The sequence below is a fragment of the Typopeltis vanoorti genome, chromosome 15 (assembly GCF_054136105.1).
Source record: "Typopeltis vanoorti isolate ZY-2024b chromosome 15, IOZ_Tvanoo_1.0, whole genome shotgun sequence".
Classification (NCBI taxonomy): Eukaryota; Metazoa; Arthropoda; class Arachnida; order Uropygi; family Thelyphonidae; genus Typopeltis; species Typopeltis vanoorti.
The window spans coordinates 6,027,592-6,046,083 of record NC_143563.1 but is presented as its reverse complement, the minus strand read 5'-3'; the positions used below and the strand labels follow the sequence as shown (position 1 = coordinate 6,046,083).

General features: G+C 35.6%; 1 protein-coding gene across 1 annotated transcript in view; it reads left to right on the top strand.

Moving 5' to 3' along the window:
• Nucleotides 1-18,292, top strand: part of LOC150098329 (high affinity copper uptake protein 1-like) — a 101,877-nt gene extending 83,585 nt beyond the window's left edge. Inside the window, exons 4-5 of the mRNA XM_090405606.1 lie at nucleotides 13,310-13,478; nucleotides 17,121-18,292. Of these exons, the coding sequence (XP_090261732.1) occupies nucleotides 13,310-13,478; nucleotides 17,121-17,322 (371 nt within the window). The 3' untranslated portion in view covers nucleotides 17,323-18,292. The remainder of the gene's footprint in view (nucleotides 1-13,309; nucleotides 13,479-17,120) is intronic.
• The last annotated feature ends 200 nt before the right edge of the window (nucleotides 18,293-18,492 follow it).

The window sequence follows — 18,492 nt, the reverse complement described above, 5'->3', positions numbered from 1 at the left end:
TGTGCCGCCTCCATAATGCCTTTTTCCTCTGTATCGTATGCTTAATCTCTTCATTCATCCATTTCACATCTATTTTATTTAACCTTCTGACCTTTGGAATACATTTAGACATTGCCTCTACTAGATAGTTCTTGAATATCGCCCAAGCAGCACTGATCTCTTTTCCACCCAGCTTGTTATTCCATGCTACATCTTCAACCTGTCTCCTGATCTTCTCATAATCACTACTAACCTTGTAGTTTCATATATACTTTTCCTCATAGAAGTCCTTACGTGGCTGGTAACAACCCAGGTAATCACTTCGTGGTCACGCTCACCAATGGAGGGAGATTTGACACCTCATTTATAATAACATCCTCTGATGAGATGATCAAATCCAAGACCCTCAATCCTCATGTGCCCTCTGTTAGATACTGCCTGAGGTAGGATAGTTGTCCCTCAAAACATCAAGAAACTCTATTTCTTTATTTCCAGTTGCTATCTCATCATTCCAATCTATATTGCCGTAATTAAAATCGCCCATAATGTGATCATCTTTTTCTCATTTGCTTGGCTAATTTGCTTATCCTTTTCCTGGTCACTATCCTCCACATTACCAGATCTATAGCAACATCCAACGAAGTATTTAATTCTGTTTGCCTGTGTCTCTCTCACTCCATACTGCATAAAACCCACTACTACTATTTCCCCTTTGCATCTTTACCTTGTATGGACATAACTCTTTTTATATCATCAGTAGCACTCCATCTTCCTTTTTACCCTTTCTGTCTTCACTAAATACATCATACCCTTCCATCTCTTCATCTCAGGATGTCATCCTCATCCTCATCCAACCAGATTTCACTTATTCAAACAATTTTTGGGTGAAGGAACTCAATCAATGCAACTGTTTCATTTCCTTTGTTTCTGATACTTCTAGCATTCGTATACAAACACAACGGCACATTCCCAGATCTATAACAAGTTTCATTGATACCATACTTTCCTTGAGCCATTTCTTTTTCTGCTTACTCGTCCCAGAATCCATGTATTATCTAACATGCATTCACATCCTCTTGCAGCATCAACCTTTCTCATGCTGTGTTCCCCTGTCTGCCCTAAGTTTCTCCATTTTCCCTGTTTGTCCTGCACACTTGTTTTCTCATTCTCTACACTCATGCTACCCACTTCTTCATTCATAAGCACCACTTCAATCTCTCCTTCCTTACTCTCCCACTCTCTCACATTGCTTTTTACTTAGATTCATTCTCTGCAGTCTTTATTCTCTGTTCCAGCAGCAGTCTCTCCAAATGACTCACACCAAAACTATTCAGATACAGTCCATCACTCTTATACAGTTTAATTCTTCCTTCAAACTCATTCCACACATTAATAAATTGCACTCCTTTCTCTTCACGCATTTCTGCTAACATATTTATAATTCTTGTTCTCTACCTCATCTCTTCATACCTGGACAACATGCTGATTTCTTTTCCTATCAAACTATTATCTTTTATCCTTCACAACAATCTCCTGATATCCAATCTTACATTCTCCTTGTTCCTGGTCAAGTTGTATGTCCCTACTCCTTTGCTTGCTTACTCCTGATATCCAATGCGTCAATCAAAGAAGAGGAAAACAAATCGTTTTCATCTTCTTTACCACACCTCTAATAATTGAATCCTATACAATGCCACTCTTGGATCTCTCATTAATTTTTTCATACTGGCATCATTATTCACTGTCGCTATTTTATTGCCAGTCACATGCACTTGTTCACTATTAACTCCACTCACCACTTTACCATTAATTGCACTCTTTTTTCATCATTATTGCTCATTTTATCATCACTTAAACTTTTTTTCTCTGTATCGTTTCCATGCACTCTCTGAACATTTGCACAATCTTCAGCTGTCGTATCAGTTACAACGCCATGCTCCTTACTCATTTTTAAACTCGTATTTAAGCAAGTCTCAGGGTCCTTCAGAATATCACATTTAGTACATACCCACACTCATTGTTTTCTCTTATACAGCCTCTCTACCATAAATATTTGCAACATCGTCACAGCACAGCACAATATCCTTTTTTTGAGAAATCCATGCAGACCTATGCAATGATTTGCTTTCACCGCCATGTTGTACAGAAACAATGAATTTGTGATAATATCAGATAAGAAATTTATCCAAACACTGTGTTCCACACTCAAATATCTCACAGTAATAATTAATCTACATTTAGACAATATCGGCACACATTTAAATATAAAATTTACTTATCTTGCTGCAGCCCACACAGTAGTGACTGATGTTTAAATCACATTGCCTAGAATATATGGCAATCCCATTACACAAGGGTGTTGCAAACACTAGTGTATCCAGCATCGACCTATCAGTATCTCTGGAGTGCAAACATGGGTTTGCTGACGAAAGTTATGTTTCAGCAATTTGCTCACATTTTATAGTAATGTTACCATTCAGTTAGACAAGGAGAATGGATACACCATTATGCTATTGATAAAATACAGAATCCAACCTTATATTCCCCATAAATTGAAAAATATGGAATGGAATTATGAAATATTAGCATGGATAAGAGGATGAGTGACTGACAGATATCAAAAGGTGGTATATGGGGGATGTGAGATTTGTTTTTGTGGGATCATCAAGATTTAAGATAACCAGTGGTGTATTACAAGGATCAGTCTTTGTCCATTGTTATTCAATCTATACATTAATGAACATTAGGAAGCATTTGACAGGAGACATACAGCTATTTGCTGATGATGCATAAATAGGCAAGGTTTTCAGGAATGTGGCAGTACTTGCAGAATGATTTCAATAGGCAGGAATTGTGGGCATGTCAACTCATTGTTAGTAAATATAAAGTCATGTACATTGATCTGATGAGATATCAACTATCATATTATATTAGTGGGATTATGCTAGAACAAACTGATCAGGCTAGTGATTTTGGAGTTTTGGTAGATATGAAGTTGAAGTTCAGAGGCCATCCAGCAAACATTACAAATACAATTCAGAGGATAATTGCAATGCTGAAACACTCCTTAACATGTAAAGATAAAAAAAGTCATTTTGTCTCATTACAAAACTGATAAGACCTCACTTGAACTATTGTGCACAGGTTTGGTCTCCTGGTTTCCATGGCAATTCTGATATAGTGGAGAGAGAACAAAGGAGAGTGTTAAAAATTATATCAGGATTATGGAATATATAAGATGGATTGAGAATTTGTGCATTGCAGACATTAGCAAACAGGAGAAAGAGGGGCGATACAATTGACTTACAAACTACTGAAAGGGTCATACAGGATATTAGTAGATGGAATTTTTCATTTTATGGAGGGTGAGAAAAGGATGAGAGGGCATCCTTGGAAGTTGTGAATCAAGAGAGGGTAAGAGCTAGATGTTTCTCTCAGAGTCATGAGTGACTGGAATGGATTGTCATTGGAGGCAGTGAGTGTAGGTAGTATGAATGAATTCAAGAACAGGTATGACTAGTAGTGCGGGTAATACTGTGGCCTCCTCTCTTAATAATTTACAGGACTTGTTAAACAAGTATGCAAAACTGTTGTCTCACTGAAACGTTGTGTAAAAACTTACTGATATATCATCAAGTCCTACTGCATTATTAACATGAATTATTTAATTCTGCATATACCTCCCTACCTGCTCACCATCAGAGCTCTGCATGATGTCACTCAAGTGTGAAATTTGTTTATGAATTGTTCATTTTATATCACCATTACTCCTATGCAATGCTTGCCATTCTCAGTAACTAATATCATCCTCTAATAATTGTTCTATCTTCTACTGGCCACATGTCATCAAAAGAGCTTTCTGAGATTTTTCTTGGCCTCATTAGCATCAACAAAGGCAACAAAGGAATAATTGTCTACTTACATAATTCACATTTGCTATTGCTTCCAGGATCTACCTTACTCATGCTAGGTTATCTGTCCACTCAGCTCATCATCATCAATTTTCTGCTATCTACCCTAAATGGGTATTCAGGCTACTATGACAAAACTACATGATTAAGTTTACATTATTACTAATCTTCTATACACAATTTTCCTAAAATTAGTACATTACTTGTCAGAACTCCGATATTGTGATATCTAACATTTCATGCTTCTAAGGCACTTCTGACTGAATCAATCCACATAGACCTTGGTCTTCCTTGGAATCTCTATCCTACCATTTTGGCATCAAACACCTGTTTTGCTAACCTTTCTTCACCCATTCCATTTAAGAAGCCATACTACCTCAGATTAGTTTTGCTTATACATTGGCGAATGCTAACAATTGCAAGTTCCTTTCTAATGTCTTCATTTTTAATTATTCTGCCATTGATGCCATCTGTTCATTCTCCTAATTTTTCTCAGAACCCTCATATCTGTTGGTCATATCTCTAATATTTGAAGTGTTTTATTTGTAACACAACTCTCAGATCCATAACTTAAAACTGGTTTGAACACAGTCTTGAATTGGTGTTTTGTCTAATTTTTCTTATTCCATATAAGTTTATTTGGCTGGCTACCCACAATACCAGTTTTGCTTATTCTGTTGTCTATTTCCAGATTTAACTTGTCATCTTCACTAAAAACTATGTCGAAATAGCTGAAATATTTTATTTGTTTTAATGCTCTCTATTCTGAATGCATTTGATGTGTTCAGTGTTTCTGTCTATTTTCATAGTTTGTCTTTTTATTGCTGATTTTCATGCCAGATTTGTTTTTAGCTATCATTCAATTTAGAGAATCCTGGAGAATTGCATTAGATGTGTTTTGGAGTACAACATCTGCATAAAGCAAAGGGTAAGAATGAAAGCATAAGAAAGCATTATGCCTGATATTTCTAATATCAGGCATAATGCCACTTTCTTTCATAATGTTGATCCACATATATGATAATTAAGAGTGAAGATAATGTGTATCCTTGCCTTACCACTGATTTTAAATCAATGAAACCATCTTCCTGTATTTCCTTCAATTCTAACTGCTGACTTACAAATTAAATATAGACTTGAAATGCTCTGTATAATGTTCCATTTACTCGATATAACTGTAGTGTTTTGCAAAGCTTTTTTTTTGTCATATATCTTTTCCAGATCTAAAACTTAGTACAGCTCCTTGTCATATTCCCATGATTTCTCACCTATTTGTCATAAAGTGAAAATCTGATCCTCACAGCCTCTGTTTGGCCTGAACCCAACTTGTTCTCTTCCACAATCTTTCTTAACCTCTTTTCAAGTATGCTACCTGGAACACACAATACAGAACAAGACCTGCTACCTGGAACACACAATACAATTCAAGGGAACAAAAAGTAAATATCAAAAATTAAATCACTTCAATTAAATCAATTTAATTAAATCACTCCCAAAATTGGGAAAGTTTCGTGTTGACATTTTTGTTAAGGTTCAGTAGATGGATACAGGCTTCATAGGGGTTAAATGGATGAATAACACCATTAAGCTTGAGTTGCAAAAAAAGAAACAACTATGGAGGGAATTTAAGGAGAAGGGTGACCGGCAGGCACATGAACGGTATAAAGCGCAGGCCAGAAGGGTGACGAGTGTGGTAAGAAAAGCAAAAAAGGATTACGAAAGAACATTGGCCATGCAGGCTAAAGAGAATCCTAAACAGTTTTTTAGATATGTAGCAAGTAAAAGGAAAAATGTACATGGCAGATTGATTTTAAAGAATGCCGATGGTAGGGAGGTAACTGAATCAGTTGAGATAGTTGAGTTACTGAGTGAGCACTTTGCAAAAGTATATCATCCAGGTGGTGACATTGCAGAAACAAATAAACCAGTAGATTATATGGGAATTGTGGTTAATGAAGTGGAGGTGAGTAGTCTATTGCATAACCTCAGTGTCAATACATCTGTGGGATTGGATGGTGTACCAGCTCGTGTTGTACGAGAAGCAGCTAAAGAATTGTCATTACCCTTGACCATTTTGTTTAATTTGAGTTTCGGGTCTGGGTTAGTCCCGAGCGGGTGGAAAGAGGGGAAAATAGTTCCACTGTATAAAGGTGGTTCCAAGACTGCTGTTGTAAATTACCAACCGATTAGCATATCAGGAATCATTGTCAAGGTCTTAGAGAAAATAGTCAAGAGGAAAATACAAGATTGGATAGAAGAAAATGGGATACTGTATCGGGGACAGCATGGTTTTGTGAAGGGTAGGTCATGCCTCAGTAACTTGCTCACGTATTATAACACAGTGACGGCTGAACTGGATAAGGGTAATGGGTTTACGGTGATTCTACTGGACCTTGCCAAGGCCTTTGACAGGATTCCACATGGAATTCTAATCAGTAAATTGCAGCATATGGGAATGGACATAGGGTTGGTGAGATGGATAGGAGGGTGGTTGACGGAGAGATATCAGAGTGTGGTTTACTCGGGAGTAGAGTCCACAAGACGGCCTGTGACTAGTGGTGTGCCACAAGGATCTGTTCTTGGACCACTGCTGTTTAATTTGTTCATAAATGATATAGGATATGATCTGAGAGGAACAGTTCATTTGTTTGCGGATGATGCGAAGTTGGGTAGGGCAATAGTGAATGCAGATGATGTCAAAATTTTGCAGGATGATTTGGATAGATTGCAGGTCTGGGCTAAGGAGAATGGATGTCAGTTTAATGTGGCAAAATATAAGGTTATGCATTTTGGGGTGAAAAGATTGGCGGCAGTTTACTGCATTGGTGGAACCGTGCTCCAGGAAATTGATGAGCCACGAGATTTAGGCGTGTTGGTAGATAAGGAATTGAAATTTAGGGGACACATTGCAAAAGTGGCCAAAACAGCTCATCAAATCACTTGATTGCTGAAGAATACGTTGACAAGCAAAGACAAGCAGGTTATTGTTCCTCTGTATCGAGCCTTGATAAGACCCCATCTAGACTACTGTGCTCAGATTTGGTCACTTAGGTTTCTTCTTGATGGGGAGGAGGTGGAGAGGATCCAGAGGCGAGTGACCAAGATGATAGCAGGTCTGTGGAATGAACCGTATGAGAACAGGTTGAAGATTTGTGGGTTGCAAAAATTGGTTGATAGGCAGAGGAGGGGAGATATGATTGAGACATTCAAATTACTGAAGGGTTTCTATAAAATTAATTCAGAAGATATTTTTGAGAACAGGGCTGGTTGTGGGAGGACTAGGGGACATCCATGGAAACTGGGCAAAAGTGTGGTTAGTAAAGGTGTTAGAGCTGGATTCTTTACTTTTAGAGTAGTGAATGAGTGGAATGCGCTCCCTGAGTCTGTGGTGGATGCTGTGACAGTGAATGAGTTTAAGGCGAGGTATGATAGATACTGTATGAATGTCAAATAGTTGTGAAGAATATGATTTGGGTCCTCCCTCGATGAGTCTAATGACTCCCTGGAGTTGCCCGTAGTAATAGTAATAGTTTTCTTGATAGAGTCTTTCTAATAAGAAATTTATGTAAAACTTTACTTTTATCCTAATAAATACTGTGTCTAGTAAATATAATGTGCTGGCCAGACCTGATCTATCAGACTCGTGGTGCAGAATGTGATCTTTGTGTTATTCTGAAGAAATCTGAGTAGACCAACCAGTCTGCCCATAATTAGATAGGCTACACATGAGCATGGAATTCTAAACTCCAGGATAGGAAAGTAGATGATAAATCATTTCTGCATTCTCTAAAAGACAATGTAATTTACAAACTGGATGGAAATAAACTTTGAGGTTAATCTGATGAAGAAGTTTTGTGACTCTAATAATACCTAACCTGAGATGAATGATAGTGTGATGCAGCATCATTGTACTTTCTAGTATATGTTACTTTTCTGTATACAGAGAACTGTAGACTACATCAGGTTGATATTAAGATAAGTTCATCCAGAAATGGGAGACATTTGTTGTCAACTACTTTCAGGATAAATGTAATTCTAAGATTAACTGAAATAATTTTCTCCAGAAGTTCATAAACATCAGACTTAGAAGAATTCTAAATGACAAATTAACCCAGATTAACCTTCAGATTTCTTCAGTTCATTTGGAAAATTAACTTCTGGTCATTAACTTCTGGAAGAAAAGCTTGGTGAAGAACAAGCTGGATTCAGGCCAAATAGAGGCTGTCAGGATCAGATCTTCACTTTACGACAAATAGTCGAGAAAGCATGGGAATATAACAAAGATCTGTATTTAAGTTTTGTCGATTTGGAAAAGGCATATGACAAGGTGCCAAGAGAGAAGCTATTCAATACGCTGCAGTTATATGGTGTCAATGGGGCATTATATCAAGCAATACTTAGTCTTTATTTGAGTTGTGAGTCAGCAGTTAGAATTGAAGGAAGTACAGGAAGATGGTTTAATGTTAAATCTGGTGTGAGACAAGGATGTACATTATTCCCTCTGTTATTCATTATCTATATGGATCACATTATGAAGGAATGTGGTATTAAACCTGATATCAAAATTGGAGATGTTAATGTCAGCTCTTTGCTTTATGCGGATGATGTTATACTTCTAAATAAATCCGCTACAAGTCTGCAAGATTCTCTGACTAAATTGAATAGCTGTTGTAATAGATATGGTATGAAGGTCAGCAATAAAAAGACAAAGACAATGACAATAGGCAGAATAATTGAAAATGTCAACTGTGTTGTGAATGGAGAACCTGTGGAACAAGTAAAACATTTCAGCTACTTAGGCACAATTTTTACTGAAGATGGTAAACTAAATATAGAAATAGACAACAGAATCAGCAAAGCTGGTATCGTGGGAAGTCAGTTGAATAAATTCATATGGAATAAGAAAGAAATTAGTTGGAACACTAAATTAGCTGTATACAAGACTGTGTTCAAACCAATTTTAACTTATGGATCTGAGAGCTGGGTCAGAAGTAAAACACTTGACCAAAGACTAGAGGCCGCAGATATGAGAGTCCTGAGAAAGATTAGAGGCGTGAACAGATGGCATCAATGGCAATATCATATTAAAAATGAGGATATTAGGAAAGAACTTGACATTGTCAGCATCCAGGAATGCGTTAGCAGAGCTAATCTCAGATGGTATGGTCACTTAAATAGAATGGGAGAGGAAAGATTAGCAAAACAAGTGTTCTCTGCCAGGTTGGCAGGAAAACGACCCCGAGGAAGACCAAGATATAGGTGGATTGATACGGTACAAAGTGCCTTAGACGATAGAAATATAAGATCTGATAATGTTGGAGTCTTGACAAGTAACAGACTGATTTGGAGGAAAATTGTAGATAGGAAGTTAGTAATGATGTAATTTTTTCATGTAGTACTGTCATATCCTGTACACCCCTTGAGGGTACATGGCAGGAATTTGATGATGATGATGATGATGACTTCTGGTCATCTACACTATCACTTCTCTTTTAATTCAGATGGTACCACTTTTACTGAACCTAAATATACTTCTTTTGATCATGCTAGTAGGCATCACTCTTTTCTTCCATCTCCTGCATAGATAACCAAGGCAAATTGCCTTCTAACCATACTAAATGCTAAGCACCATATGCCACCTGTGGTTTTCAGCAAAATAACATCAGAAGAATACTGAACAGTTCAACTAAAAGGTCTTCAGTTCCTTATGGAATTTCTCCTGTTGTACTCAGACATTGTATTCCAGAGCTAATACTAATCCTTTATCATCTTTACAATCTTCTACCCACAGCCAGCACTTATTTCAACACATATAAATAAGCATTTATGAACTTATCCCAAAAAAAGGGGGTATGAAATCTCTGCTGTCCAAACTACTGATTGATCATCATCTCAATTCTCTCCAAAACAATGGAAAAAAAAGTTATCAACAGTGATCTTCTCCACTACCTAGAAGCACACTAAGTTAATCAGGGACTATTGGTATGGGTTCTTAGCTCCATAGCTGACTTAACCTGCATCACCGACCACTGGACACATGCCATGGAAAGGTTGAGAGAAGAATGTTGTCACTCTTAACATTTCCAGGGCTTTTGATCATGTTTGGCAATGATGCTTGCTAAGCACCCTTCCTTCCTTCAATTTACCTGCAATCTTGCAAAGTCTGCAGGATTCCTTAATCAAATTCAGTAACTATTGTAACAAATATTGCATGAAAATCAGCAATAAAAAGACTGAAAATAAGGCAGTAACATAGATAATATCAACTACATCTTGAATGACAAACCTACAGAACAAATAAAATATATCATGTATTTAGGCATAATTTTTAGCAAAGATAGCAAATTACTTATGGTAATAGATAACAGAACAAGCTGTATCATGTGAGTCAGATTTATATGAAATAAGAAAGACTCTCCAATTTTTTTTTTTTTTAATATCAGGCCTAATGACACTTTTCTTTCACAATGTGATCCATATAAGATGATGAATAAGAGTGGAGATAATATGTATCCTTGCCTTACCCCTGATTTAAAATCAAATCATCTTCCTGTATTTCCTTCAATTCTACTACTAACTTATACTTACTGTATTACTCAATCCTCTCCATTATTTTGGAGAGGACTGAGATGCCTTTTCCAGATCTACAAAACTTAAGTACAGATCCTTTTCATATTCCCATGACTTTGTTGTAAAGTGAAAAGCTGATTCTGACAACTTCTACTTGGCCTGACTCCAGCTGGTTCTTCTCCAAGTTTCTCTTCCACAACTGCATAAATCTTACCTATAACACTTGGTAGAGAGAGTCCTCTGTAATTCTCACATTCAGTTTTATTTCCCTTTTTATGTATGGATACTATGAGAGCTCTATTCCAATCATCCGGAATTTGACCTTCAGACTAGGCCCTCTGAATTATGCAGTGTGGTCATAATTCATAATTGTGGTCATAAGTCTGCAAAACTTTCATACCTCTATATTTGACCATTTCTGGTTGAATATCATCTACAACACTTTCAAGTTTTTGATGACATTTTCTACATCAAGTATTGATATATACTCCTGTATGCATTTCTCTTGAAAATTTTCAACTACAGTTCTGTCGCTGCTTGTTTCATTTAAGTCTTTCGAAGTAATTACTCCAAACATCTAAGATATCCTTATCTTCAGTTTTCATGTTACCTTTATCATCTTTGATTCCTTTTACAGTACTCCTTTCTTGTGTCAGGAAAAAATTACACGGGATAAAATTGCACTGCAAAAATTACACAAGGACGAAATTACATAAAGAAAAAATTACACAAACAAAAAATTACACACAGATAAAAATACACTAAGAAAAAAATTAAAAAGAAAAAATAGGAAAATATTTACACAAGTAATTACGAAATTACACAGGGAAGAAAAAACAAAGAAAAAATTGCACAATCAAAAAATTACACATATAAAAATATACTAAGAAAAAAATTAAAAGGAAAAAATACACAAGTAAGAAATTACAAATAAAATAAAATTTACCAAAAATTGTACAAACTTTATGACCAGCAAAGGGTAAATCACTAGAGTAGATTTGGGCAAGGGGATTAGGGAGGTGGTCGAGTTGGAAACTCAAAACGATGTAGTGATTAGCTACTCTAATTAGTACTTACCTCAGATTTACAAGGAATAATTTCCTAAGATAAAAACCAGTCTACAATTGTTAATCACCATGAACTGCTGAAGAATTTCTAAGAATTGTTTGGGTGAAAGTATATAAGTAAATTTTTGTCTTACATTCTTCAGTGCTAGTTTAGTGACTCGTAATACAACTAGTGTATAACGTATGACGTAATAAATTTCGTGATTAATTTTTTAATTAATTTTTAATTTGCTTATGGCTGATTTTGAGTACGGCATTAGTAATAATGGTGGTCAAATTATAATTTACAAAGGATTTGAGTTTGTTCGTCACCGTGAAGCTGCTATTGGAACTATTCATTGGCATTGTGCAAAGTTTAGAACTTTACATTGTCAATCGTTGCTCCATGCCAGAGACAACAAGATTATCCTTGAGTCTTCAGAACACTGTCATGTTAACAGCACTTTTGAATCTGAAGCTCATCAACTTGCAAATCAAATGAAAAGAAAAATGTCGAATCCAGGCGCAACGGCCCGTGCAATTATAGCTAACAGTTTAGTGACTGTATCAGATGGATTAAAAATGTGCCTACCGAAGAAGAGCTCCATGATGAGGCGATTAAATAGATCCAAAGCTAAAACAATTGGAAACGTTCCATCAAATCAAGATAACAAAAATTTTGAAATACCAGAGAAGTACTGTAAATGGATTATTCGTGATTCCAGGGCAGAAGATCCAGAACATATAATACTAATTGGTCACAAGACTCTTCTATATCAACTTGTAGTTAACGATTTTTGGCTAGCAGATGGTATATTTTAAAGTGGTTCCAGAAATATATTATCAGTTATACAGTATCCATCCGATATGATCCAGTGTCGCTTTTCCTTGTCTACTGGCTCTTCTACCAGGGAAAAAGGAAGAAATATACGTGAAGATGCTGAACACGTTACCGGAGAAAATTCCTCAAGCTTGACCACAAAAAAATTTTGACTGATTTTGTTTTACTTCTGACCCAGCTCTCAGATCCATAAGTTAAAACTGGTTTGAACACTGTCTTGTATACAACTAATTTAGTGTTCCGACTAATTCCTCTCTTATTGCTAAAAACTTTTGGTATGCTTTCTTCTCTTCCAGGACTGTTTCTTTAACTTCTTGTGTCCACCATGGTGTTCTTATTTTTCTATATTTGAAGATAACTTCACCACATGCTTCCCTAGCTAATTAAATTATTATTATATTAAACAATTCCAATTAAATCCATCCTGTTTTTCTTCTTCAGAGTTTTGCGAGTAATTGTAAATTTCATTTGAATAGGCTACTAACCTTTGGCAGGGTGAGTTTGGTGGTGGGGGCTGACACCTTAAGGCTTACTATCCTGCTTTCTGGGAGGGAAAGCAGACTCACAATGCATGAGGTGAAAGAAAATAGTATAATAGGAAAGATTCACCCCTAGCCATCGACTACTCTAATAACATTGTGGGGAAGGAGCAAGAGGAACAACCAGAAAGAAAAATGAGTAGGGACCAGTCTACAGATAATATACATAAGTTTATTACATGAGGTAAGGCACAGTCCAGCATCAGGTACCTAGAGTTTGCTGCTCCAGTACTCGCTAAAGTGAGCCTTTCTTTCTATCACCTCTAAAAGTTAGTCAGGAAACTTATGGAACTACCCTTGTAATTTGAAAAGATTTAAAATTCATATAAACTTCCGTTTTATAAATATATAAATACATTTTCATTCTTAAATATATTTTAAAAGTAGTTTATAAATTAAAAATTATTTACAATTTTTTTCTAGGTATGGTTGGTTCTATGATTGGCATTTTTATTCTTGCTATGCTCTATGAAGGTTTAAAATTTCTACGTGAATTCCTCTTCAAAAAATACTTTTCATCATTGCAGCACTCATCTGTATCTGTGATGGCAGATGATGGGAAAACTGTTACCGAGGTATATCGAATTGCAAGGTAAATATAATTTACTTTAACCTGATATATAATAAGTTACTTTCAAGATACTGAATTTGCATATCCTGAGGGAAGATCTTTTGCATCTGAAATGCATCACATAAAGTATAGCATATTTCTAGGTTATATATACACACACACAATACACATTTATGAACTAAAACATTATGACAAAGGACGCTCAACACACTACTGAATAGCATTGGTCCTCCTTTGACCGAGATAATGGCTTGCATCCCTCTTAGTATTAACTTCACTAGAGCACAGAAGATGTTCTGAAGTATTCTGGATCAACTACACAGAATAATATCCAAGAAGTCAGCAACTGAGAGCATTTATATAGAATCAGAGCATTCATATAAGATAGGAAAATATCAGCTACCAAAAGAAGGGAATAAATATAAACTAAAGGGCAAGAGAGAGAGACCATCTACAAAATTGAAATACTAGTGAAACCAGAACATACAAGTGCTTAATTTTTGATAAGATGTAGTAGCAGTGGTCCACAACTGAGTGAGGACACTGATGTTGACTGGCAGATTCTGCCCTCACATGATCCCAAAAATATTCAGTGGGATTTAAATCAGAGAATTTAGATGGCTGGGGAGCACACAGAATGCTTCAATGATGCTCGCAAAATGTGAGCCATGTGACATGGGGCGTTGTCTTGTTGCAAAAATCCCGATCCATCAGGCCATATTGCCACCGTGTAGGACAATACAATACCTGGTTCAAAACAATCCCCTAGTTAGAATTAGTGGTCAAGGTGTGTTCAATGGTGATGAAAGGACTCAGTGATGTCCCTGAGAACAATCTCCATACCAGGTTACTGCCTCCACCAACAGCCTGTTTCCAGGCAGTTGTGCAGTCTGGTTGACCAGAAAGGCTGGGTGGTCATAATGTTTTGGCTTATGAATATGTTTAGATATATATATATATATTTTTATATATATGTCTAAATATATGTTTTTGAGGAGGTGAGGGTGTTTGGTGAATGAATCGTGGTTTATGACCTTCATCTGTTCTTCACAGTGTCCAATTCTCACTTTCTCATGCTGCATCCAGGATACTGAGCAAATGAGGATGAGCTGACAATTTGAGATTTAACCAACCAAACTGTGTTCTGTAGTAGCTTAAACCAAAACATAGTGATGATACAAGATGAAATGTTATTCTGATTGGGGCAGTGGCTAGTAAAACATGTGGCACCTTCCCCTGCCCCATACCCAGATGTTTTCACCAAGAAATCAGGGTGAACGGTGAAAAGTTTGGTCCTGGAACAACCTCAGCATCATCAGAATTTCAGATCCTTACTCCACCATGCCACTCTAAAACTTTATATCCTTCAGCGAGTTAATTTACAAGCAAGTTTTACAAGAGACTTTTAGTATCGTTACCATTCTAGGATTTTATTGTTTAGAACACTTCCTTGCAGAGCTACATGACACAGTAAGCCTACTTGTCTTCTCTCTTGAATCATAATAATGCAACATAAAAGATTATGGATAAGCTCAAGTCTTGTCTCAGAGGAATGATGAGAATTCATTCTTTGGATATAGACCCTCTCATACAGAACTAACAGAGTTTTCCCTCCATGAAATGATGCAGCAACCTTCATAAAGTCTTTTCACATGAAAAGCTAAGTAGCATGGTCTTCCCGATCTGGACTTGATGTGCTGATGTACATTTATGTTTGTGTTTATGCTTTGAATATCAAAGTGAATGTGGAAATGATTTTGTGGGATTGTGGTTTTGTAGTTCTGTCTAGTTTAATTTTTTTAGGGAGAATTTTTAAACTGAATTGTAACTATGCATGTTTGATATCCTATTCATGTCCATTTTGGTGATCAGTTGTTGAAAGAAATAAGGAAAAAGACTCCTGGGCATACTATTCATACAGAGAGCATTTCTCCTCGCCTTATCTCGAACTTGAGCAGGGTTTCCATATTATCTAATCCTCATCATCATCAAATTCCTGCTATGTACCCTCAAGGGGTGTACCGGATATGATAGTACTACATGAAAAAAATTACATCATTACTAACTTCCTATCTACAATTTTCCTCCAAATCAGTCTGTTACTTGTCAAGACTCCAACATTATCAGATCTTATATTTCTATCATCTAAGGCACTTTGTACCGTATCAATCCACCTCTATCTTGGTCTTCCTCTGGGTTGTTTTCCTTCCAACGTGGCAGAGAATACTTGTTTTGCTAATCTTTCCTTGCCCATTCTGTTTAAGTGGCCATACCACCTGAGATCAGCTCTGCTAACACATTCCTGGATGCTGACAATGTCAAGTTCTTTCCTAATATCCTCATTTTTAATATGATATTGCCATTGATGCCATCTGTTCATGCCTCTAATCTTTCTCAGGACTCTCATATCTGCGGTCTCTAGTCTTTGGTCAAGTGTTTTACTTCTCACCCAGCTCTCAGATCCATAAGTTAAAACTGGTTTGAACACTGTCTTGTATATAGCTAATTTAGTGTTCCGACTAATTTCTCTCTTATTCAATATGAATTTATTCAATTGACTTCCTACCATACCAGCTTTGCTGATTCTGTTGTCTATTTCTATATTTAATTTACCATCCTCAGTAAAAATCATGCCTAAGTAGCTGAAATGTTTCACTTGTTCCACAGGTTCTCCATTCACAACACAGTTGACATTTTCAATGATTCTGCCTATTTTCATTGTCTTTGTCTTTTTATTGCTGACCTTCATATCATATCTATTACAACAGCTATTCAATTTAGTCTAATTTATTTATCTTGTCTAATAATTTATCTAATCCTTACTCCACCAATGTGACTCTCACATTTGAAAATTATAAACCTATAGCACAATAGTGCCATGAGCTAAAGTTTTTTTTTATAATTATTTTTCATCAAATTCCTGATATGTACCCTCAGGGGATATATAGGATATTATGACACTACATGAAAAGTTTACATCATTGCTATAGCATAGTAATGCCATGGGCTAAAGTTTTTTTTTTTTATAATTATTTTTCATCAAATTTCTGATATATACCCTCAGGGGACGTATAGGATATTATGACACTACATGAAAAGTTTACATCATTGGTAATGTTCTGTCAATAGTTTTTCTCCAAATTGTTATTTATAAAGACTCAAATACTGTTAGATCTTGTGTTTCAGTTTTCTAAGGCACCCCTTACTATCAATCCACCTTGATCTTGTCTTGCTGTAAGCCTTTTTCCTAACCTTTTAATTTAATATTTATTTTATTTTTTTTACATAATCCAGAAACCTTGTTCTGGAGACCACATAACCTTTTCAAGCTACTTCTGGTCTCCAATAATTGGGATAGTGGTCTCACACTAGGTGATAAAATTCATCTCCTTCTGAAGGCATTCACAAACATCCATGTTCATGGAAGAATTTAAATCTGCAGCCTGTTGGTTGATTGGCATGCCAATCCACTCAGCCAACCAGGTTTGCAATTGATTGATTATTCAGATAACTTTGAAAGTAACAGTTCATGTATAAAGAGATTAGGAGTATAAAAATGAATAGTCAAGATTTTCAGCTATATTGAAAAGGAATTGTGATTTAATGAATGACATTTAGTTGGACATTTATTTATGCTTCTAATAGCATTTGTTTACTTTACAGGAATCGCATGATAAGCTGGCCTCATGGACTTCAAACGTTTCTTCATGTCATCCAGATGATCATCAGCTATTTTCTTATGCTTATTTTCATGACTTATAATGTCTGGTTGTGCATTGCTGTTATATTTGGATCTGGAGCTGGTTACTTTCTATTTGGCTGGAAAAAAGCAACTGTAGTTGATGTAACAGAACATTGTCATTAGTTAATAGAAAAGGTTTTAATTTACAAATGGTATATATAAGTATCGCAGTGGTTTTCCTTTTAAAGATCAAGTTTTATGATACAGATTCTGAGCGGCTGTATTTTGAATCTCCAAATTAAATCAGACTTGACTGAATTTGCAACTTAATGTAGCCACATTCCATGAATCGTTGTGAATTTCATTATAGAAGATTTTGTCATGGAAACTGGAATCAAAACAAATGGAAGAAAGTTTTATTGGACAATATATGCATTGCAGGTCTTAAAGCTTTGACATGCTTTTTGAGCACGGTGAAAATCTGTAGAATTTGTAAACCATTTTATTAAGGTTTTTTTAAAAAATTATTTTTACAATATATATTCCTATTCTCCTGATGAGTAATTACTAAACACTTGCTAATTATTTATTGCATGCCGTATAAAGAGAAACAGCTGACAGGTTGAATGAAGAGAAAGGGAAAAAAAACCTAATATAGTTTTAAGGTGTCATTTAAACCAGATTTGCAAATGTTTTGGGATAAGATAGGAATATGACATTCATATATTTATTTATATAAAAGGAATATTTCATTCTTGTCTTTTCATTTTGTTTTAAACTACAATTTGCTTTAATATTAGTCACATGAAAACATTTATAATGATTTATCCATATGTTGGTGATTACCTTGAGATTAAATTAATGGTATTTATATCTGCTCAGTGCATTTTTTTTTAAACCGCTACATTAGTCTTGTAGAGCTGTAAATGCCACACATATAATGTCTAATGATCAAATACTATAGCCTCTAGCCCCAGAATGAAGCAGTGAACATACACACACACATATACTAAAGCTGGGTGTCATATCCAAAGAGCAAGGAGATAATGCAAAGTACTGTAATATAGTATGATACTATTAAGAAAAGAAATAGTTTGTTTTACTTTTTATTTATTCCATTAAAGTCATACTATAAACATTAGTGCTAGCATATCATTTTTACTTCTTTAGCAGTTTAGCTAAAACCGTTTTTCAAAATATTGTATTGATAGAAACGTATTGATTTGTTGGAAGTTTTTTCACTTGGTTATACTATAAATTAAAGATACCAAGAAATTATATACTTGGTTTAATCCTTTATCCAAGTGTAAGCAAACAAAGTTTGTGTCTGAAATATTTTTAGGACTGGGGCAA